General features: G+C 35.6%; 1 protein-coding gene across 15 annotated transcripts in view; it reads left to right on the forward strand.

Moving 5' to 3' along the window:
- NEK1 (NIMA related kinase 1) overlaps positions 1-24993 on the forward strand; it is a 140886-nt gene that overhangs the window by 36098 nt on the left and 79795 nt on the right. For 9 of the 15 annotated variants that reach the window (XM_076010725.1, XM_076010726.1, XM_076010730.1 and 6 more), the window contains 8 exons: positions 52-203; positions 6280-6339; positions 6579-6638; positions 6732-6782; positions 6948-7022; positions 11718-11881; positions 11962-12093; positions 20740-20842. In XM_076010725.1, the coding sequence (XP_075866840.1) occupies positions 52-203; positions 6280-6339; positions 6579-6638; positions 6732-6782; positions 6948-7022; positions 11718-11881; positions 11962-12093; positions 20740-20842 (797 nt within the window). The remainder of the gene's footprint in view (positions 1-51; positions 204-6279; positions 6340-6578; positions 6639-6731; positions 6783-6947; positions 7023-11717; positions 11882-11961; positions 12094-20739; positions 20843-24993) is intronic. The other 6 variants (XM_076010731.1, XM_076010733.1, XM_076010734.1 and 3 more) reach the window with 4 other exon arrangements.

Below are 24993 nucleotides of genomic sequence, written 5' to 3' on the forward strand. Positions count from 1 at the left end.
GATTTAATATGAAGAACTGCTAGAAAAAATGCTTTCTGTCTTTTCATGTAGCTAAAAGACCAGCTTCAGGACAAAGCTTGGTTTCTGTTGCACCTACTCAGAAAATTACAAAACCTGCTGCTAAATATGGAATACCTTTAACTTATAAGAAATATGGAGATAAAAAATTACATGAAAAGAAACCACTGCAAAAACATAAACAGGTATGATCATGTTACAAACTATTAGTAGCAAATTCATTTTGACCTTATTTTATTGCAGCTCAATTCAGTTAATCCTGATATTCTTAGGATTGTTTTTATTAAGTTACTAAGGGACATTGCCATTCTCTACTTAACCAGTCTTCTGTTAATAAAACTAAGACGACTTACAGGAGTCATACAGAAACATTAAGTAGTATTGGTGCAATAAAAGAAAGCAACATTATAAATGAAGTCAATTTTGAACAACCCAAGCAGAGCCATTTGTTTTTGAGCATTCAAGAAGTAAGTAGCTGTGACATACTTGATAAAATCTGGGAAAATTTTGTATTTGAAAATTCACAATCAAGTAAGTATGTCAAAACCATATAGCTGGAGGTAATGTGATCATGTAGTTACTCTGTCATATTTCAGATGAAAAACTTAAGGCCTATAGCATTTAAGTTACATGCTTAAGAACACAGTGTCAGTTGCAGGAATTTGACATTTTGTTTATGTCAGTAGCTGCATTCTTTGGTATAGGGGACTTGTTTGGGATTACATATATGCACACATGCATGTATATGTATGTAACCTAGAAACTCAAATCTAAGGCTCTTAGAGCCAGGTTCATTGACATTAAAAACTGTGTAAAGTATGTTCATGCAGAAAACATTTAGAGACAAAGTACTCCCCTCCCAATTAGATGGCATATTCACAGTTGTGTATTGAAGACCTTCCAGGATTCAAATCTGCATTCATTGCCCCAGTCTCCTACGATGCTCCTAGATTCTGAGTCTTAACCAAATTGGACTTCTCACTAATTACTAACTGTACTTTGTGTGTACTTTTGTCTTTTTTGGCTTTGTTCATTCTGTACCCCTTCATCCTTTTTGAATGTTCTTTTCTTTGTCTCTTCTGTGTAGGTACAAGTAATATTGATATCGTACTATTCTGTAAGCCTTTGGAAGGTACAAAATGAATAACATACTCCTTTTGCCCTCAAATATTATAGTCTAGGGAGATAAAGGCTTGAATAAAAGGCAAAAGGAACAAGTTGTGTGATGAGTGTTCACATTATTAGCTTGTAGATTAACAAACAGAACGTTGAATCATCACCTGGGGCACTGTCATGGTGACAGTGGTGGCATGGATGTTCAGAGTTCTCCACTGATCTAAGGAGGTAGGAAACACCTCCCATATCTTTTGTTCCACAGGTCCTTTCTTATTTCTTCCTTAATTATCCCTCTTTTCCATGCCCCCAAAAAAGCAGGAAAATAATTTCTTCCTTATGTGAACTCCTCCAGAACTTTATATGTGTCTTCTTAATGTTATTTTTATTAGGTTGTCAACTCCCTGAAGTTAAAACTGTGTTTTATAGTTTGCACAAAGTAAGTGGCTAGTAAACTTTTTTAAAATGAGTGAATGAATTAATAAAATGAATTCCAAATCAGCAAAGCAATATCCATTATATTTTAACAGCACTTATAGTGTAAAAGGCCAAATAAAAACCCCTGCTTTTAGGCACAAACAGAAGGCTTGTGTCTTTGAGCTTTTATTTTTAATGCTTGAAAGTAACCACTGAGGTGATGGATGTCCCAGTCACTCTGATTTGATCATTACACATTGTGTGCATGTGTCAAAATGGCACATATACCCCATGAATATGTACAATTGTGTATCAAAAAAGTTACCCATACTTTTTAAAAAAATAACAAAATTAAATTTTAAAAAGGTAACTACTTCAGTGTGAGGTAATAAAGAGAAAACTATAGAACATTTTGCATCGATTCTTTACAAACATGTCTAATCCTTGAGATAGACTTGATTTCTAATAAAGTTATTTGGTTCTTTGAAATAATTTTAGTATAACTTTGTATTTTTTTATGAAGTATGTTTTAATAAATTTGCTATAGTCTTTTAGTATACTTTTGACAGTTTTATGTAATAAAAGAAGAAAGAAACAGATTCCTAGTAGCTAAGCACTACATTTAATTAATTTAACTCAATTTTGTTGTGGGCCTTCAAATTTTTATTCAAATATACATTGACTGTATTTTTAACATAGCTCTGAGAGTTTATAGGTAATTTTGTGTTCTGTTTTTTTAACTTAATATTATATATACTTTCTGTATTTAACTTAATATTATATATACTTTCTATATTTTTATTTGTGATTATTAGCAGTTGTATTATATTTCATTAATATGAAATCAGTCAGGTTGGTTACATTCCTATATATGTCCTTTTAACAAAAATCATGCCCTGGATCAAAATTTCTTTGGAAATGTGTTTTATTTCTTCTAATAGAGTCCAGTGAAATATGAATTCAAAGTAAATCTATTTCATAGACAGTTTTTGAGATACTTATTTATGCCATATGGTGTTTACACATGTAATCCATTTTAGTATTTGAAATATACACATATGGAATTCTCTGTCCTTCCAGGGAACAAAACTATCGTTGGTGTGGAGGTACAGAGAAGGGAGAATGGGGGTTTTTGTATCTTTATGTCATTATATCTATAAGGAATACATACTTGGGTGGACTTGCAGAAATAGAGTTATCTTACCTCTTGGCGCCATGTATTAGCCTGATTGAGTGGAGAGATTAGAAATCTTGGTGACAATGGACTAATGATGTAATATAAAGTCTCTCACTTCCCTCTGGGCAGGTTCGTGGCCAGGCTTATAATCTGTTTTTTCTTATGGCTGACAGAATCAAATCATACATTGGTTTTCTTAATGTTTCCCTCATTTTCAGTTAATATTTATTCAGTATACAAGAACAGCATGCTGTGGAGTTTTCAGATTCTAGTTACTATTCTAAATAATATCATCTATAAAATATTCTGAATGATAAAACAAATGATTCAGATTTGGATTCCAGGCAAGGTCGTTGCCCTCAAACTTTTTAAGCAGATAAGCATGATTTTCTAAGCAAACCGTTGAGAACTAAATAATGGTTCAGGACTAGGAATATCATACAGCTTATTTTTAAAGCATTTCACTTAAAACTAAATTTCTGTACACCACAGTGTGAAAGTATTTAATGCCACAGAACTATATCCTTAAAGTGATTAAAATAGTAAATTCTGTTATGTTTATTTTACCATAATGAAAAAATGTAGAAAAATTTCAGGAAAGTTTTAAAAAACAGAAAAGAAATGAAAGTTAAATGTGTGAAAAGTTTTTCAGCTTGCCTAACAATTAAAGGAGGGAAAACCTCCAGACTTCTAGGGTATTGTAAATATGATTTTTACATTATTTGTAAAATAAGTTTTTTTTTTTTTTTTTTTTTTTTTTTTTTTTTTTTTTTTTGAGACAGAGTCTCACTTTGTTGCCCAGGCTAGAGTGAGTGCCGTGGCATCAGCCTAGCTCACAGCAACCTCAAACTCCTGGGCTCAAGTGATCCTTCTGTCTCAGCCTCCCAAGTAGCTGGGACTACAGGCATGCGCCACCATGCCCGGCTAATTTTTTCTATATATATTAGTTGGCCAATTAGTTTCTTTCTATTTATAGTAGAGTCGGGGTCTCGCTCTTGCTCAGGCTGGTTTTGAACTCCTGACCTCGAGCAATCCGCCCACCTCGGCCTCCCAGAGAGCTAGGATTACAGGCGTGAGCCACCGCGCCCGGCCTGTAAAATAAGTTTTTCCCGTGATTTTTATATTTGATTTTTTTAAGACTTCTCTTCCTCCTAGAAACTCCATAACACTATTTAATGATACTGTCTTATCATGTTTTATTTATTTATTTTAGCATATTATGGGGGTACAAGTGTTAATGTTACATATATTGCAAATGCCCCCCTCCCCCCTCGAGTAAGAGCTTCAAGCATGTCCATCCCCCAAACGTTGCACATCTTACTCCTTGTGGTTGTATATACCCATCCCTTCCTCCCCCCTCCCACCCTCCCAACACCCGATAAATGTGACTCCTATATGTCCACTTAGGTGTTGATCTGTTAATACCAATTTGCTGGTGAGTACATGTGGTTGTCTTATCATGTTTTAATTGCACAGATTTAAGCTAATGCATATTATTACTCAACATGTCTACAAAATATTTGCGTATCATAAGACTGTTCTGATTCCTCTAATAATCAGATTGTTTTTTTATGGCTATGTTAAAGCAAAGGAGTGGCAATTAAGCCACCGGAGGGAGCTCCACGAATATATTTCATTATTTTGGCTCTCATTTTAAGAAACACAAAACAAAACAGTTCTCTGAGTGTGGATGTTTTATGTTATTGTATTTTTCTCTTCAGTGTAGAAATAGTGTTCTGAAATTACCTGTGTGATCTCAGAGGAACACCTTGTTTTTTTATTTTTTATTTCACAAATATTTGCATATCCTATGTGTAAGGCAATGTGGAACATCAGGAGATGAAGTCTTTGCCTTCATGTAACCTACCGGAGAGTATTTTGGGGTTTTAAACATTCTCTTCTTACTGCACTCCATTGTGTAACGTATATAAAAGCTAGTCATTTATATTGAGCTGCTGTATTACATTAATGTGGTTCACAAGTTTTGAGACTGATGCTAGACTGGGTGCATGGGATGTTAGACCCATGGAACTTGTCAAGATATAGACTGTAGGGCTCTATATCCAAAGATTACTATTATGCAACTCTTGGGGATATGTATTTGTTAAAAACAACTTTGTTGAGATATAATTTACATACAACACAACTCACCTATTAAAAGTTTGCAGTTAAATGGTTTTTACTATATTCACAGAGTTGCTTACCTAGCTCCACAATCAGTTGTAGAACATTTTTGTCACCTCAAAATACTCTTCCCATTTGTATTCTCCCCACCCCCACACCCTGGGCAACCACTATTCTGCTTTCTGTCTCTATATACATTTGCTTATTCTGGACATTTCACATACATGAGGTCATATAACGTGGTCTTTTGTAACTGGCTTCTTTTACTCAGCATGTTTTCAAGGTTGATCCACGTTGTTATACCATGTATAAGTATTTTATTTCCTTTTAATTGCCAGATAGTATTCCTTTGTGTTGAGGGACTATTCCTTTGTGTAGAAGGAATATTTCTTTGTGTGGAAGGAATTTGTAATTTTCAAAGATGCTGGGTAATGTTCCCTATTAGTTTAAATCACATATACATAGAGCATAATTTGAAATGTTAACTGTGTGTTTGTAATACTGTTAGGAGCATTATCTACAATTTTTATTTCCTGTACTTCCACAATAGTGCCCCAGAGGTCCTCATAACTATTTGGAAACTGGGGGTTGCGCTCCAATAGTGGTGGCAAAATCATTTTAGGGGGTGAAAAGCAGGGACTTTTTTTTTTGTTTTTTAGGGACTTTCCCCCCCACAATTAACAGAATAGAAAGTAGCAGGGGCTACTATACATATAAAGACATTTTGTGAAACTTGCGGGGGAGTGTGTGTATATCTACACTGGGTCTAGATGGGTAATATATTTCTTACTGTGTGTTTTTAGAAAAAATTGGAAAGCTACTATTGTTTAAATATGGTGTTATCTTTATCTCGTCAACACTAGTGCCTTTTCTGGGGTCAAGTGGTAAGATATATAATTAGCTTAAATGAGAATTGAATTGAAATAACTAGCCAAAATTAGAAATTAGGAGTTAGGAACTAATAATAGAATTAGGGGGTGGGATAGTTCTGGAACTCCATACCTGGGTTATTTTATCAGGGAGTAAGCTTGAGAGTGGAATCAGGTGTGAGATTTAGTACCACTTATCACATCATTGATATAGCCTTGAGTTAAAATATATTGTGTCAATAAAATTGATTGTTTTATAATGGTCATTTAATTAAAATGCCAAACACATTCTCAAAGAATCACTAACATTCATATCTGAGCACAAAACTAGTTGAAGATTGGGGACAAACTCTTTTTCATAGTTTCTTTGAACTTAATGTTTCTTTTTGTTTGATAATATATCAAGCAGTGCAGTGTTTCTTTATTTTTAAAAATAATATATTTTGAAAGAGAGTTATGAAAGAATTGCCTTTGCCTTTTTCTTAAGTTTTCATAAATTTGGAATTTTCAAACGAGTGCCTCAAAATCTTTGTCTAATTTGTAGTTTTACTTTTTGTCCAGGCCCATCAAACTCCTGTGAAGAGAGTGAATCCTAGAGAAGAAAGGAGGAAAATGTTTGAGGTATAAAGACATTTGTCTGCTTGTTTTAAAGCTTTGCAAAAAATATTATTTAAAAAAGAAACGAAATTTTACGACATAAATCCTCCAAACCTTTCCTCCTTATTTCTTTCAAACAAATACCTATATCTTTTTTTTTTAACCTCGCTGAGCATAACTCTGTCAGTGGTATACTAACTTTCCTGATAAAACTAGAAAAAGTAAAAATTATTATTGATAAAAATGTTCTTCTTTTATTTAAGGAAGCACCAAGAAATAGAAGGTTGGAATTTACTGAAAAAGAAAAGAAACAAAAGGATCAGGTAGTTTTTTGGTCTTGTTTTTCTTTCTTGACAAGTTGTAAATGATAATAGTTTAAAGAATTCTAAGAAGTTTGTCTTTAAAATTGTTAACAGATTATTAATTTAATGAAGGCTGAACAAATGAGAAGACAAGAAAAGGAAAGGGTAAGAGGATAATCCATTTTTCCGTGTTGTAGTCCTCCCCCTCCCCATACACATACTTTTTAAAGGGGTACACTGATTTCCATTTTATTGCTAAATGTATTTCATGTATTTTATATAAAATACTTGAAATGGTCTTTTGTTTGTTTGTTTGTTTTTCCCCAAAAGTTGGAGAGGATAAATAGGGCCAGGGAGCAAGGATGGAGAAATGTGCTAAGTGCTGGTGGCAGTGGTGAAGTAAAGGTAGGCATTGGATACCAGTGTAGCGACACTGCTGTTTTCCTCCGGTTTCACCTTGCTCTTTGAAATGTATGTAACTGGGTTTCTTTCTTTCTTTCTTTCTTTTTTGATATATAGTTAATTTTTATCTAGAATTCTTCATGTATTATGAATTCTTAGGTTTCCTATATGGATTTGATACATAACTTGTATTGATAACTAATATGTGACACTGTTAAAATTGCTTTAAAAGTTTTATGTGAAAACTGTGATACACCGTCCCTATCAGAGGAATCTTTTAAAGATTAAATACAGTTTGTCACACCTCTGCTTAAAATTCTTCTGTAGTTTCATGTAGCCTTAAAGATTAAGTTCTCAGAAGACCCTTCTTAATCTGGTCCCTGCCAATCTCTCCAAGTTCATCTCCAGCCGTTCCCTACCACACATTGTATGCTATACTCATGCTGAGCTAAAGACCACGTTTGCAGTTTCCTTGCTATATGTAGCCTGGTGCATCTCTGTTTTTGCGCTTACGCCTCTCTTTACTTGATAGCACCCCACCTCCCCTCTTCACACTCTCTCCCACCTCCATCCATCTACCTAAGTAACCATTTACCTGGATACATTAATACAAACATTCCATTTGGGTAGCTCCAGACTGTATAACCTTTGGCGAGTTTACTTTTCTGAGCTTTAATTTCTTCATTTAATTTTTTTTTCTAAGCACAGTGCCTGGAACTTGAATGGCAAGGCCCTAAATAGTCGTTCTTTTTTCCTTTCTTTGTTCTGCCAGTCTGAATCTTATGCTTCCTCTTTTGCTTATGTAGCATCCTTAACGCATCTCTAGCTGTGGTAGGCCAAATTCTAAGATGGTTTCCAAGACTCCCGACCCCTCATGTCTACACCTTGTATCATTCCTCCCCTGCGTGTGAGTGGTACCTATGAATACTGTGGTATAATGGCTCCTTTGAGTAGGTTATGTCATATGGCAGGTGGTGATGGGACAGTCACTCTCATGATTATCTTAACATACAAGACTCTCATAGCAGACTGGAGGGAAATAGAAGCCAGAGAGTCATACTTCTGCTGGCCTGGAAGACTGTAAACATTCATGTGGCAAAAAAAGGTGTAGGGAGCCTCCAGATGCCGATAATGTTCTCTGACCAATTAGCAAGAAAATGGCGACCTTAGTCATAGCACCACAAGGAAATTAATTCTGTCAGTAGCCAGGGAAATTGGAAGAGTTCCTGAGGCTCAGATGAGAACTGTAGCCCTGGCTAACACCTGGGATTCTGCCTGGTGAGATCCTGAGCAGGAGTCTCAAGTAAATATACACAGACTCCTGAGCCGGGGAAACCGAAAGAATAAATGGGTATTGTTTTAAGCTGCTAAGTTTGTGCTAATTTGTTACCCAGCAATGGAAAACAAATGCACCATTATTGCTCTATATTATAATTTTAATTTGTATCATTGAATCAACTGTTAATCAACATATCTTTAAACTATAAATATCCCAGGCTCATGTTCATTTAATCTTGGTATTTAGGTATACAATAGATATTTGTCAGGTTGCATTAATTGCAATGCCTACTTGTTTTTTCCCCAAAAAAGCTATGATTTGAATAAAAGTTTGTTTTGTTTTATGTAGACATATATGTTCTGCCCTAGATTTATAGATTTGTTTTTAGTCTCTTGAGATGCAGAAATTTTCATAGCACATATCAATAATTCAGTAAGAGTAACTTTTTCCAATTCTGTGTTAATGTAGATTTATATAATGTTTTTAGTAATATAATTTTATCTTATTAAGTGGAACTTACTGCCTTCTGAATGATCAGGAATAAATCAGACCATTTTAAAAATAACTAACCCTATATCTTATCTGATTGGAAAGTGAAAAAGTGACAAAATGTGGGCCCTCAAACCTTGTCAGCATTTTGTATCAAGTCCATGATAAGTGTTGACATTTTTGATAGTTTTTTCTCCTCTCCTTGCATGTGGCTTTTGTGTAATAGAATGTTTTCCTATGATGTTTAAAGCAATATTTAATCCTAAAAGTTCAGTTTTATCAATGGTTTTTGATAACTAATTAAGATAATTTTTTCATCAGTTGGATACTGTGTGCTTAATGGATTTCAGCTTCACTTTGTAGACTTACATAATACTTCTGTTGAAGATTAAAAAAACAATTTATTTTCCATAATTTAAAGCAAATTCTGTCTCAGTTTTTATACTTATTCCTCATTGTGTTTGAAATATTTAACTTGTTAGGCTGTTTCATTTCTGCATAGTTGGTAAGGACCCAGAAGCTCAGTATAATGTCAGTCAAATTAAGGAGAGCCCCAAAATAAAGATAAGGCCGGGCGCGGTGGCTCACACTTGTAATCCTAGCACTCTGGGAGGCCGAGGCGGGCCGGATTGCTCAAGGTCAGGAGTTCAAAACCAGCCTGAGCGAGACCCCGTCTCTACTATAAAAATAGAAAGAAATCAATTGGCCAACTAATATATATATATAAAAAATTAGCCGGGCATGGTGGCTCGTGCCTGTAGTCCCAGCAACTCGGGAGGCTGAGGCAGTAGGATTGCTTGAGCCCAGGAGTTTGAGGTTGCTGTGAGCTAGGCTGACGCCACGGCACTCACACTAGCCTAGGCAAGAAAGCGAGACTCTGTCTCAAAAAAAAAAAACAAAACAAAACAAAATAAAGATAAATCGAAAACTAAACATTACGTGAAATATTTCAATATTAACACTATTATTAATACCTCTAAATAATGGGCATATTATTCACAGTTTAAATATTTAATATAAATATCTTTGATGATTTAATATCTACAAAGTCAGACTTTTTTATTTTATCCATTTTTAATACATCTCTTAAGAATAGGTTTTAAGGCCAGGTGAAGTGGCTCAGGCCTATAATCTTAGCACTCTGGGAGGCTGAGATGGGCAGATTGATTGAGCTCAGGATTCAAGACTAGCCTGAGTGAGAGCAAGACCCCATCTCTACCAAAAATAGAAAGAAATTAGCTGGAAAACTAAAAATATATATAGAAAAAATTATCTAGGCATGGTGGCGCATGCCTGTAGTCCCAGCTACTCGGGAGACTGAGACAGGAGGGTCGCTTGAGTCCAGGAGTTGGAGGTTGCTGTGAGCTAGGCTGACGCCACGGCACTCACCCTAGCCTGGGCAACAAGCGAGACTCTGTCTCAAAAAAAAAAAAAAAAAAAAAAGGATGGGTTTTAAGAAAAATTACCATATATTCCATGTAAATAGTTCAATCATATGGTGATCATAATATATAAGAGGTGTATCTGTATTTGAAAATACATTGGAATGCTATTCAGCAATAAAAAAAGAATAGCCTGTTTATACATGCAACAATGTGGCACAGTCTCAAAAAGCTATTGAGGGATGGAAACCAGACAAGAGTACATATTTATGATTTCATTTATATGATGTTATAGAAAAGGCAAATCTCATCTGTAGTAACAGAAAACAAATCAGTAGTTGCTGGCAGTGAGTAGCATTGATTACAAAGGAGCATGAGGGAACACTCTGGGTAATAGATATGCTTTTGATTTTGGTGATGGTTACATGAGTATATATGTTTGTCAAAAATCTATCAACTAGGCATGTCCCAGCTACTCAGGAGTCTGAGGTGGGAGGATCCCTTGAGCCCAGGAGTTCAAGACCAGCCTGGGCAACTTATTGAGACCTCATCTCAAAAAAAAGTCATCAATCTGTTTATAATTGGTGAATTTTACTGTATAAATTATTTTCAACATTATTTTGAATATAAGCATCTTCAGAGATGTTAACATACTGTGTTTTTGATGAAGAGAAACAACAAATTCAAGTTAAAATGATATTACCACTAGATTAAACCCAAAGAGTAACCGGTTTCTTTGGAGATGTAGCAGGATTCTGTTTTTTGACTTGAGATGAACATTTTGAGGATGTCTGTGAGGACCCCTTGATAGAGTTTCTTGCCTAGTTATTTTTCTTTCCTATTTATAGCAATTTTAATTTCATTATTTGAACATCTTTAATCAATTTATATATATCTTGTACTGATTTTTTTTAAACAAGGTCTCGCTCTGTTGCCCAGGCTGAAGTGCAGTGACCCAATCATAGCTCACTGTAACCTTGAATTTGAGAGCTCAAGGGATCCTCTTGCCTCAGCCTCCTGAGAAGCTGGGACTATAGGCACATGCTACCATGTCTGGCTAATTATTTTTGTTTTTTGTAGCGATAGGGGTCTTGCTGTGTTGGCCAGGCTGGTCTTAAACAAACACCTAGCCTCCCAAAGTGCCTTGTACTGATTTTTCAAAAATCATGCTTTTTTAATAAAATTGTGTGCAACTTACTGTCGCCAAGATGTTAAAACAAATTTGATCTTATTGGGTTACATTGATGTTTCCTTTATTTGATTCTAATGTCTTTCTTTTTGTCTTTTCTTATCCAGACTTCTTCCTTAAGATGTTATCATCTGGAAGCTTTTCCTCCTTTACTCTCAGTACTCTGGCTTCTGTTCTCATCACTTTACACACAAAACAATGTCTTTGTTAAAGGCTACTACCCAGCTTTAGGCTTTATTAATATGTTCATATTACATAATTACTTTTAAAAAATCAAGCATTGAAATTTTCTTTTGAAGATAGTATAGGCCTTTAAACCTTACAAGATAAATAGCGAGAGCTTTTTGTTTAATCCCCAGGCTCCCTTTATTGGCAGTGGAGGGGCCATAGCTCCATCATCTTTTTCTCCTCGAGGACAGTATGAACATTACCATGCCATTTTTGATCAAATGCAGCAACAGAGAGCAGAAGAGAATGAGGCCAAATGGAAAGGAGAACTGCGCGGTCGAGGGCTTCCAGAAAGGTATGGCTGTGTTCTGCAGAAGTTGCTTATGCGTTGCTTCAGAGACAGTAACGAAAGTCACTATGCATATTTATCTACAGAGGAATTCTGCCTGGAGTTCGTCCAGGATTTCCTATTGGGGCTGCAGGTCATCACCATTTCCCTGCTGCTGATGCTATTAGACAGACTTTGAAAGGATTGAAGGCCGTGTCTAAACAAGCCAGTACAAACAGGTTGGAACGTGTAATGATCCATGAATTCATCCTGTGTGTAATTTCGTCTTTTGTCATGTATGGCTTAGTACCTACACTTTGTAGATGTTTCTCCATTCTTCACATGGAATATTTTCTGCCTCCTGGATGCAATAGTTTTCACAGGTGCCAATTTGGCCCTCGATTACCTTATGCAAGCATGCAGCTCTTCGGTTCAGCCTGAGTTTTGTGTCTTACTTATGTGTTTTGGCTGAAAGTAACTGTTTAAACGAACAAATAACTTTCAGCCAACATATGGTTGTAATATGTTTCATTCACTTGTTTAAAATAAATCAGAATATAAATTTAAATGGAATCACACTTTATGCAGAACTCCAAAGCATGTTTTGTCTTCCTTTTCCTCATCACTTAGAAGCCCACTTTTCTCTTTGTTGTCTTAGCATGTTTTCTCTTCACATTCATCTCCGATTCATACCTCTTTGTGATTCTGTTCATCAGATTTTTTCTTTTCTCCTGTTAATAATGGTAACTGTCAGTGGCTACAACTTACATAGTTCTTTTTTTCTTAAGTATGTATATGTGTTTTCTTAGACATTCCTATTTTATAAAACATTCTGGTGAGTTATGGAAGAACAGATGAGGTTTTGTGACAATTTAGTCATACCGTCTTTTCCTTGTGTTGATTTTATAGAAAAATATCATCAACTGTTATAAAAATCTTTATGATTCCCTCCCCCATTATAAAAGATGATTAATATATAATTGAGCAGAGATCAATTATTGAGATAAATGCAAATTAACATTATGAATACATTATAAATTTTATACAGAAGCCTGAGACATGAAGCTAATCGTAGGTTTACTTTATTTTTAGAGCAACTTTAGGTCCACAGCAAAATTGAGTGGACAGTACAGTATTCCTGTATACTCCTTCACCACACATGAACAGCCTCCCTGTCAACATCCTCACCTTGAGTGGTACCATTTGTTATAATCAGTGAACTCACATTGATCAGTATCACCCAAAGTCCATCGTTTACATTAGGGTTTACTCTTGGTGTTGTACATTCTATGAGTTTTGACAAATGTATAATTACATGTATCTACCATTGTAATACCATACAAAATAATGTCACTGCCCTAAAAATCCTTTGTGCTCCACCTGTTCATCCCTCCCTGCCTCCTGACCTCTGGCAGGCAGTGGTCATATTACTGTCTTCATAGTTTTACTTTCTCCAGAATGTCCTATAGTTGCAGTCATACAGTATGTGGCCTTTTCAGTAATGGCCTCTCTCAGTAATATTCTTTTAAGGTGCCTACATATATTTTTATGGTTTGATACTTTATTTCTTGTTAATACTGAATAATATTGCATTGTATGGTTGTATCACACTTTATTTAGCTATTAACCTACTGAAGGACATGTTGATTACTTTCAGGTGATGGCCGTTATGAATAAAGTTGCTATAAACACACTTCTGATTTTTGTGTGGACATAAGTTTTCAACTATTTAGGTAAATGCCAAGGAGCATGATTGCTGGATCATATTTTGACTGTGTTTAGTTTTGTAAGAAGCCATCAAACTGTCTTCCAGAGTAGCTGTCCCATTCTGCATTCCCACCCGCCATGAGTGAGAGTTCCTGTTGCTTTGCATCCTCTTCAGCATGTAGTGTTGTCAGCATTTAGTGTTTGGATTTGGCCATCCTAACTGGTGTGTAGTGGTTTCTCGTCGTTTTAATTGTAATTCTCTAATGAGATATGATGTCAAACATCTTTTCCTGTGCTTCTTGCCATCTGTATATCTTTTGTGGTGAGTTGTCTATTTGGGTCTTTTGCTCATTTTTAAGTTAGGTTGTTTATTTTCTTAGTGTTGAGTTTTAAGTGTTCTTTGTATATCTTTGATGACAGTCCTTTTTCAGGTATGGCTTTTGCAGATATTTCCCCCCTTTTTGTGGCTTGTAGTCTTATTCCTTTGATACTGTCTTTCGCGGAGCAGAATTTTTACTTTTAAAGAAGTCCGTTGTTTCTTTCATGTATTGTGCTTTTGGTGCTGTATCCAAAAAGTTATCACCATCCCCAAGTTCGTTTATATTTTCTCTTATGTTATTGTCTAGCCATTTTGTGGTTTTGTGTTTTACATTTATGTCTGTGATCCATTTTGAGTCAATTTTTGTGAAGGATATAAGGTCTGTATCTAGATTCATTTTTTTGCATGTGGATATTCAGTTTTTCCAAACAACTTTTGAAAAGACTGCTTCTTTAAATTACCTTTCCTCTTTTGTCAAAGATCAGTTGACTCTATTTCTGTGAGTCTATTTGTGAGCTCTCTATTCTTTTCCATTGATTTATATGTCTATTCTTTAGCTAGTACCACACTGTGTTGATCACAGTAGCTTTATGGCAAGTCTTGAAGTCAGGTAGTTTCAGTCCTCCAACTTTGTTCTGCTTCAATATTGAATTGACGATTTTAGTTCTTTTGCTTCTGCTTATATGCTTTAGAATCAGTTTGTCAATATCAGTGAAATAACTTGATGGGATTTTGGGAATGTGCTGAATCTGTAGATCAATTTGGGAAGAACTGACATCTTGACAAGTCTTCCTATACTTCCTATCAGACCTGGAATATCTCTCCATTTATTTACTTTGTTATCTTTCGTTAGAGTTTTGTAGTTTTTCTCATATAGGTATATACATATGCTGTTAGACTTATAGCTATATATAACATTTTTGAGGGTGCTAATGTAAATGATAATGTGTTTTTTTGTTTGTTTGTTTTTGGTTTTCTTTGTTGAGACAGAGTGTCACTCTGTGATTTAAGTCACTACAAGCTCCAGGTCCTGGGCTGTGAGTGATTCTTCTGCCTCAGCCTTCTAGGTAGCTGTGACTATAGGCATGTGCCACAGTGCCTGGCTGGGTTTTGTGGTTTATGTATTTTTTGTGTGTATGTGTCTTTTTTTTGTTTCTTGTCTCTAGAGATGGTGTCTCACTGTGCTCAAGCTGGTATTGAACCCCTGAGCTGCAGCTATCCTCCCGCCTTAGCCTCCCAGAAAGCTAGGATTACAGGCGTGAGCTACAACACCCGGCCAATAATGTGTGTTTAGTTTCAAATTCCACTTGTTTATTTTATAGGAAAGCAAGTCATTTTTGTATATTAACCTTGTATCCTGCAACCTTGCTATAATCACATTAATTCCAGGAATTTTTTTGTCGATTCTTTTGGATTTTCTAGATAGACAAAAATGTCATTTGTGAACAAAGCCAGTTGGATTTCTTCCTTCCCAATTTATATATTATACCTTATGTTTTCTTTCCTTGTCTTAATTGCATTAGGTAGAACTTCCGATATGTTACTGAAAAGCAGTACGAAGAAAGGCCATGTTTTTCTTGTGCCTGATCTTAGCAGGAAAGCTTCAAGTTTCTCACCATTAAGTATGATGTTAGGTTTAAGTTTTTTGTAGATCTTCTTTATGAATTTGTGGAAGTTCCCCAATATTCTTGTTTTCTGAGATTTTTTTTATTATGAATGAGTGTTGGATTTTATCAAGTGCTTTTCATTTGTATCTATTGATATGATTTTGTGGTTTTTTTCCTCTTTAACTTGTCCATGTGATGGATTACATTAGTCAATTTTTATCTGTTGAACAGCCTTGCATACCTGAGAAATCCTGCTTGGTCGTGATGTACAATTCTATTTATACATTGTTGGATTTGATTTGCTGATATTTTGTTGAGGATTTTTGTATTTTTATTCATGAGAAAGATATAGGTGTGTAGTTTTTTTTTTTTTTTTCCTTGTAATGTCTTTGTGTCTGATTTTGGTATTAGGGTAACACTGGCCTCATAGTAATAAGAGGGTAATATTGGCTTCATATGGTAATGCTTCTGTCTACTCAGGGTAGCTTTATAGCTTTTTAAAAAACGTGTGTTGATTTCATAGTTTAATATTGAGAAGTCAAATTTATTCGTTCTTATCATTGTGGAGTATACTTCAATAGGTTAAGTTAGGAAAAGAGAATTTCATAAATTAGCAGACTGAAACATATTAAAAAGAATGTTTCTTCCTGAAATTTCTTATAAATGAAACAGGAAAATACTAGAAAAGCCTTTAAACTAGGGTAATTATATTTTGCTATAAGAATAAAAATGATCTTATAGCTGGTAATCATTTGAAAGGAAATGATTTAACTACTAAGTGTATGAGATTCCCCTAATCCCATATTACTAGTACTCACTGTCTTACATTTATATAAATACTGTAATTCTTTTCCACCTTCATGGATCAACAACTTTCACTATTCCATCCAACTTAAACTACTTGTCTTTGCCCCTTAATGTTTTGCTTTATGCAAAGACATTTAATCTTTTTTTTCTTCTTCTTACCCTCAAATTCCCTTTTAATAGTGTTCCTTTGCTGAATTCAAGAATGCTCATGTATTTCTGTTTTTTTTGTTTTTTTTTTTTTTTTGAGCCAGAGTCTCGCTTTGTTGTCCAGGCTAGAGTGAGTGCCGTGGCGTCAGCCTAGCTCACAGCAACCTCAACCTCCTGGGCTCAAGCGATCCTACTGCCTCAGCCTCCCGAGTAGCTGGGACTACAGGCATGCGCCACCATGCCTGGCTAATTTTTTATATATATTAGTTGACCAATTAATTTCTGTCTATTTATAGTAGAGACGGGGTCTCGCTCTTGCTCAGGCTGGCTTTGAACTCCTGACCTTGAGCAATCCGCCCGCCTCAGCCTCCCAGAGAGCTAGGATTACAGGCGTGAGCCACAGCGCCCGGCCTTCTGTTTTAAATATCAGCAGCTAACTACCTTGTCATTGTCCTATCACCTACTGTGTCTCCCCGAAAATAAGACAGGGTCTTATATTTATTTTTCTTTAAGAAGACACCCTAGGGCTTATTTTCAGGGGATGTGTTATTTTCACCTCAAAGCCTCAGCTTGCAGCACACACAGGATGGCCGGGACCTGACAGGGGGAGCCAACCTTGGTGGTGGGGCTGCCCATACCTTTCCGGTCACCTCTGGGATAGTACCTGTCACAATGGGGCAGACAGTTCTGCGAGGAAATGCATGGGTTGTGCAGATACACTGTGTAGCCACGCCCATCACTAGGTCTTATTTTCAGGGTTAGGGCTTATATTGCACAAATGCTTAGAAATCCTGCTAGGGCTTTTCTTATGGGTAGGTCTTATTTTCAGGAAAACACGGTAGGCTTTGTGATCACATGTTCATACCTTTTTTATCTTGTTTGCCCAGGAAAAAAGAAAACTTGAAGGAAAGTCACAAGAAGCTTTTTTGTCTTATTTTTCTGCTTGAGAAGTGATATAGGTTAGTTTTAGAAAAATTGGAATGTATAAGAGAATATTAGGACACAGGAAGGGAAATAATTCCTAATCCCTACAGAGGCAGCACTGTGTATTTTCTTGCATTCTTTTTTACATATTTTTTCATAGATAGTGGAAATTAAGTCATAAGTACAAATTTATATCTTTTTAAATTTAACTTTGTTCCCATATTTCCCATGTTAAAATTGTTTTCGTATCATATATTACTCTGATTGATTTTCCTATGTTGAATTATCCTTGCCTTCTTGGAACTCCGTTTTTTTCATCTTTAGAGAGATATAATGTGGCAAATAGTTGACACTCAATAAATATTTGTTTAATAAATGAAAGGAAGAAAGAAATAGTGTTAAATAAAATCACAACAGGTTTTAAGATTGTGTTTGAAAGCAGCCAATAATGTAAATGTACTTATATGCATAAATGGTGTGAAAATCTATAAATCAGAGCTGTTGTACATAGGACCAAGTTCTTAGTAAAACAATTCTTTGCAACTGCTATATTAACATATGCAAATTGGAGGTTCAGGCTTATAAACACTGGACTCAGACCAGTTTAGGATGGGAAGTCAAACATATTTTATTTCTACAAAGGTTAGAAAAGAAAGTCAGTGTAGTCAAGATACACAGCAGAGAGATCAGCTATTTTATCTCATTGCAGATGATGGTGTCAGCTTCCAGGACCCTCAAAAAGAACCATATTTGTAGCCATACAGTTTCATAGGACATGTGTGAGCATCACACCTGAAAGTTAATTTGCCCTTCTCAGGCCCAGCCCTGTGGGAACGAGGCTATCACAGATTGGGATACAGCCCTAACTTGATATATGCAGGGGATATATTGCATTCAGACTGAATATACCTCATCAGTCTCAGAATTATACAGTGCATAATATGACTGCTGTTATTTTTGAATATGAGTGCCGTCATGGAACCAATGCTGCACAGACAGCTTGAAATATCAACGAAGTGTTTGGGAAGGATGTGGCTAATGAACACACAGTATATTGATGGTTTGAGAAGTTCTGTTCTGGTGATTTTAATCTTGAAAATGAGCCACGTGGGCTACTTGAAGTGAATAATGATGAGCCGAAAGCTGTAGTGGAAGTGAATCCATCGTCAACCCATGCATGAATTAGCAGCAAGGTTTGCCGTTACTGTTCCAACAACATTGGACCATTTGAAAAAAAAATGGCAAGGTAAAGAAGCTGGATAGGTAGGTACTGCATGAATTAAAGGAGCATCAGAAGAGAAATCGTCTCAAAGCTTGCCTGTCTTTTCTGTCATGACATAAAAGTGAACCATTTCTACACTGTTTTGTTTCGCGGGATGAAAAATGGATTCTTTTTGGCAGTCTCAAGCATTCCACAAAATGCTTAGATAAAGATCGAGTGCCGAAACACAGTCCAAAACCAAATATTCATGAAAAAAAGCTAATGGTGTCTCTTTGGTGGTCCAGCACTGTTATCCACTACAGTTTCACGATACCTGATGAATTGATTACAGCAGATGTCTCCTTCAACAAGTTGGACTGCATGATGAGGATGCTTGTGAATAAACAGCTAAGATTGGTCCATAGAGACAGGACAATCCTCTTGCAAGACAACGCTCCTCCACCTCTAATGACCTAATAGAATAGATTTTAAGGCCGGGTGCGGTGGCTCACGCCTGTAATCCTAGCACTCTGGGAGGCCGAGGCAGGTGGATTCCTCGAGGTCAGGAGTTCGAAACCAGCCTGAGCAAAACTGAGACCCCATCTCTACTATAAATAGAAAGAAATTAATTGGCCAACTAATATATATAGAAAAAATTAGCCGGGCATGGTGGCGCATGCCTGTAGTCTCAGCTACTTGGGAGGCTGAGGCAGCAGGATCACTTGAGCCCAGGAGTCTGAGGTTGCTGTGAGCTAGGCTGACACCACGGCACTCACTCTAGCCGGGGCAACAAAGCAAGACTCTGTCTCAAAAAAAAAAAAAGATTTTAAGTTTTGTTTTTTTTTCTGAGGTAGGGTCTCACTCTGTTACCCCGGCTAGAGTGCCGTGGCATCAGCCTAGCGCACAGCAACCTCAAACTCCTGGGCTCAAGTGATCCTTCTGCCTCAGCCTCCCGAGTAGCTTGGGACTACAGGCACGCGCCACCATGCCCGGCTAATTTTTTCTATATATTTTCAGTTGGCCAATTAGTTTCTTTCTATTTTTAGTAGAGACGAGGTCTCGCTCTTGCCCAGGTTGGTTTTGAACTCCTGACCTTGAGCAGTCATCCCGCCTTGGCCTCACAGAGTGCTAGGATTACAGGCGTGAGCCACTGCACCCGGCCAGCTTAATTTCATATTTAAAATATTTTATGTGTTTCATTGTTGCCAAAAAATGTAAAAGATTTGATTATTTGGGGTATGAAAATTAGAAATGTTTAAATCCTACTAAAAGAAAAGGCATTATTTCATGTATTTTTGAGACCCTATTTTAGTTATGATGCCAAAGAGAGCCTGTAGGAAGTTTTTTTCCTTACCTCCACAATTAACTGCAATTGATGCTGTGCTATGAGTTCTCTGATTACTGGGGCTGGGTTTTATTTATTTTTTTATCTTCCAAACTTAGCATGCCTGCTAAATGTATAGTGGATATACTGCAGCATATAGGAGATGCCCAATAAATGTTTGTAATTGATATTTTTTATTTGTAATCTAAGCTTAATATGTTTACATTGTTTCATAATTGTCAGAGGAGGACATAATAGTTAAATTGGAAAAGATTAAAACAAATAACTGCTTTGAATTTTTCCCTAACCCAACCATTTTACTTTTTACTATTATAGCTGTGATATTCAGGGAATTCAGACATAGCTTCTTACTGTGTTTTTTAAAACTCACACTTAAGTAAACCTTTCATTCTTTTTGTTCAGTTTTGAAATTGCTATTATCCTACTTTCATTTGACCTCAATACTGAAGAAAAAATTCTCATTGTATTTGATACAGAGTTCTGAAATAAACTTGGAAACTATTGAGATTTTTCCATAACTAAGTATAGTCTAAAACAATTTTATGTGTCTATAAGTAGAATAGATCAAACAAATGTAAAAGAAACCTTCTTGTTAAGACTTGGAATAAAATTATAGATTTTACTTTTATTTAAAATAGTAAAGAATGTGATTTAGGCAGTAGATATCGACATATATGTTGTGATTTGTTCATTAAAGAGAAAGTTTATATTTCATGTCAGCTTTTCTTCATATTCTGCAATGGAAAAAGTATTTAGAATAAGTAAAATTTTAACTTCTTGGAATATGTATTGTTCACAGTTACTAACTTTGCAATTTGTCCACATTAGGCAAAAAGGGCAGCTAACTATAGAAAGAGCTAAACAAGTGGAAGAGTTCCTACAGCGAAAACGGGAAGCTATGCAGAATAAAGCTCGAGCCGAAGGACACGTGGTATGATTTTTTTGTTTGTTTGAGATTTTGAATTTATTAGTATTCCAAATCAAGGTCTGTGTTAAGGTAAGTATGAATAAAAGGAATTGTAATCTTACAATCTGTGCATAATAATAGGAAATAAGGATAACTGAAAAGTCATCCACAGGCTATAAAGTCATATGTCTTGGGCCTGATGCAGTAGCTCACTCCTGTAATCCCAACACTTTGGGACGCCAAGGTGAGAGGAGATTGCTTGAGGCCAGGAGTTCAAGTTTGCAGTGAGCTGTGATGTGGGCAACAGAGTGATACCCTATCTCTTAAGAAAAAATAAACCCAAAAAGTTGAATATCTTATTTAACCTCTCTTCTGCTATCTCTTTTATACCAAGGGTAGAATTCTACTGTTTCTTTGGTTAATTGGGAGTTAAGTTCATAGCTGTTAGTTTAAAAAGAGTAGAAATGGATATAACAAGCCTAATATTCATATTAAAGAAATAAGTTCTTACATTGCTGAGGCTTTTTTCCCCCCAATAATCTTTTAGTTTTAAATATTTTTAAATAGCAAAGAATTTTAGAAGAGAAAGGGGAAATAGGTATTTGGATAAGTGTATGTGTAACTAACTATATCTTTGTTCACATGTATAGACATGTGTAACTATACATTTAATGTAATTAGAAACAAATATTAAAGCCTCTATGCCAATTAACTATTAATAAATCATGTATCCCAGAAAATATTCAGTTTTTAGATAGTCATTTCAATAGTTAAACTGGTTTTGACTTGTAGAAGCACCCAAATGCCTTTTTACCTTTTGTCCACAGAACAGCTGATGTTTGTTTCTGTCAGCCCAGCACCCCATGAAGCGTCAATGCTTACATACAAAACATGTATGTAAATACAAAATAGGTCGATTAGATGGTAATATATCTTCATTAGACTTATTACTTACCTATTATAAGTTCATAAGTGGTATCTTTGTGAGTTAAGTAGTTATTCAATGTAGGATATTTTTCCTTTGAAATAATGTCATAGAAACATAGTTAAATTTTTTAATGGTTCCCCTTTATATTTTTAACACACAGACTTCAGTTTGTTTTTCTCCTATCTGAAATTAATTTGTATTTGTATACTTCCTCTAGATAGTAGAAAAGAACATCCTGTCTTTTTCCTTCTCCATATCTTTCATGTTAATGGCACCTGAAATTTTGGTTACAAATTTTTCTTTAAAATATTTGTAAGCAATTATTGGACTTAAAAAGATTTACTGATTTATTTTCTCAACATTATTCCTTGCATCCTACTATTGTCCCCTCAGTTTACTTTTCTTCATGCTGGAGAATATCCTTTGGTAACTCTTTTGGAGAGAAATTTTCAAAGATTTGTTGGAAAATGCCCTTATTTTGTCCTCATGCTTGAGTGATGATTTGTAGTTGTGATCTGCTAGTGAATTTGATAAGCATTTGTATGTCTGGAAAGTATTTTGTGTTTGTTTTTGACAAATATTGGTGCTAGGTATAGTATTATATGTTGAAAGGTTTTTTTCTCTCAGTGCTTTGTGCTTTGAAGATGGCTCTCCAGTTATCTTCTAGCATGCCCTTTTCTGACAAGTCTGTGGTCACTCTTTTTCCTCTGTATGTAATGTGTCTTTTCTCTGACTGCTTTTAAAATTTTCTCTTTATTGCTGGAAGAAATTTGATTTTGATTACATTGTGGCCTGTGTAGCTTTCTTCATGGTCATTTCATACAGGGTAGTTTAGTGAGCTTTTTAGATCTGTGGGTGTATAATTTTCATCAAATTTGGAAAAATTTCATTCATATTTCTTCAGAAACTTTTTTCTGTTTCCTCTTCCCTTCTTCTTCTAGGACTCCAGTACACATACATTAGACCACTTACTGCTTTCCCAGCTGCTCACTGATGCTCTTTATTATTTTTTTCCAGTCATTATTTCCTCTCTCTGTGTTTCATTTTGGATCATTTCTATTGCTGTGTCTTCAAGTGCATTAATCTTTTCTTCTACTGTGTCTAATCTGTTAATACCATCTAGATTTTGTATATTTTTCATCTCAAATATTGTATTTTTTATCTCTTAAAGTTCATTTGGGTTGTTTCTATATCTTCCACGTCTCTCTGTGTAATATTTATGCTTTTCCCTACCTTCTTGAACAAATGGAATGTAATTATAATAGCTGTTTTAACCTTACCCATTAATACTAATTCTGTCATCTTTGTCATTTCCAAGTCTCTGTTTGCTGATTGATTTTTTTCTTCATTAGGGTCATCTTTTCCTACTCCTTTATATGTCTGATAATTTGTGATTGCATAACAGGTATTGTGTATTTTAGCTTGCAGTTTTTGGTATTTTTAAAATATTTTGGGTCTTTATTCTGGGATGCAGTTAAGTTGCTTGGAAATAGTGTGAGTATTTCAAGGCTAACTTTTAAGCTTTGCTAGGCAGGGTTAGAATGGTCTTCAGTACTAATTTGCCCCCACTGCTGTGGCAGTGCTGTTTTGAATACCCAGTGCTTTATTGCTTTGCAGGATATTGGAAACATGCAACTTTTGCAGCCTTGATTGAACCTCAGATACTATTGACAGTATGCTATTTGTCAATCAGCAGGAGACTCCAGGAACTCTCTCCAGAGCTTGAGCATTCTTTCTCTGTGAGCTCTTCCTTCTTTGCTTCTCTGACCTGCAAATTCTAGTGTTCTTCAACTTTCCAAGCTCCAAATGCTGTTTCCCCAACTTGGGGAGACTGCCAGGTGTTCGGGCGCCTTCTCTGTTCTGCAGTCCAGGGACTTGCCAGCCGTCACGTTGGTCAGTGTCTGGGCTCACCTCCCTTCTTTCCCTTTCTCAGGGGTCGCTGACCTGTCTGCTTGTTGTTCACTGTTTGAAAACTATTATTTTACATATTTTGTTCGGACTTTTAGTTGTTTAAGGTGGGAGGGTACATCTGGTCCCTGTTAGTTCATCAAGGGATGAACTTATGAATGATAATTTGGCTGGATAAAGAAATCTAAGTTTGAAGTTCATTTTCTTTGAAGATTCTGCTTTATCATCTCCCTACTTTTATTGTTGCTAATGAGACGTGATGTTCTGGATCATGTTCCTTTTTAAGGAAGCTTTTTCCTTTCTGTTAGCTCTTAGGACTGTTTTCTATCCTTGATGTTGTAGATTTCACTTGATTATTTCTCAGTTGTTTTTTTTTTTTTTTTTCATTAACCTGGCTCAGGTTCTCACTGGATCTTTAAGCGTGAGTGCTTTCCTTAATGATGGGGTATTTTCTTTTCTTTGCAGCTATTATAAGTGGGATTGCATTCTTGAGTTGATTCTCACCCTGTGTGTTATTAGTGTATAAGACTGCTACTGATTTGTGTACATTGATTTCTGTAACCTGAGACTTTACTGAACTCATTTATTCTAGGAGTCTTTTGGAGGAGTCTTCAGGGTTTTCTAGGTATAAGATCATATCGTCGGCAAACAGGGATAGTTTGACTTCTTCTTTTCCAATTTGGTTGCCCTTTATTTCTTTCTTTCTCTTGCCTGATTGCTATGGCTAGGACTTTCAGTATTTTTGTTGAGTAAAAGTGCCAGAAGTGGGCATTCTTGAATAAACAATTTTAAATTCATCTTACTTGACCTTTCTGTGGCATTTGATCATGAGCTACTACTGCAAAATTTCTTTCTTCTTTCTGTGATACCATAGTCTCTTGGTTTACCCTTTAATTCTTTAACTATAATTTCTTAATACCTTCTGTGGGATTCTTTTCTTCTTCTTAGTCTTTAACTACTGATATTCTTTGGGGTTCTGTCCTTGTTATTTTCTCAATGTAAATAATATCCTGGGGTGATCTCACTGATAATTCTACCACATGACTTGAAAATCTCTATCAGTAACTCAAACTACTTTCCTAACTTCTGTGCCATCTATCTAGCTGCCTTATAGTTGCCGTTTCCTAGGTGATGCATTGGCACCTTATGTTTTGAACATTTCTTTTTATTTTTTAAATTATCATACAGTAAGATTAACTTTATTTTTCTTTTCCAGTTCTATAAATTTTAACACATGTGTAAATTTAAGTAACCACCACCACAGTCAAGTTCCAGTACAATTCCATCCCCCTAAAACTCTCTCATACTGTCTTTCTAGAGTCGTACTCTACCCTTACCC

Source organism: Microcebus murinus, chromosome 15 (genome assembly GCF_040939455.1).
Source record: "Microcebus murinus isolate Inina chromosome 15, M.murinus_Inina_mat1.0, whole genome shotgun sequence".
In the NCBI taxonomy this organism is placed as follows: domain Eukaryota; kingdom Metazoa; phylum Chordata; class Mammalia; order Primates; family Cheirogaleidae; genus Microcebus; species Microcebus murinus.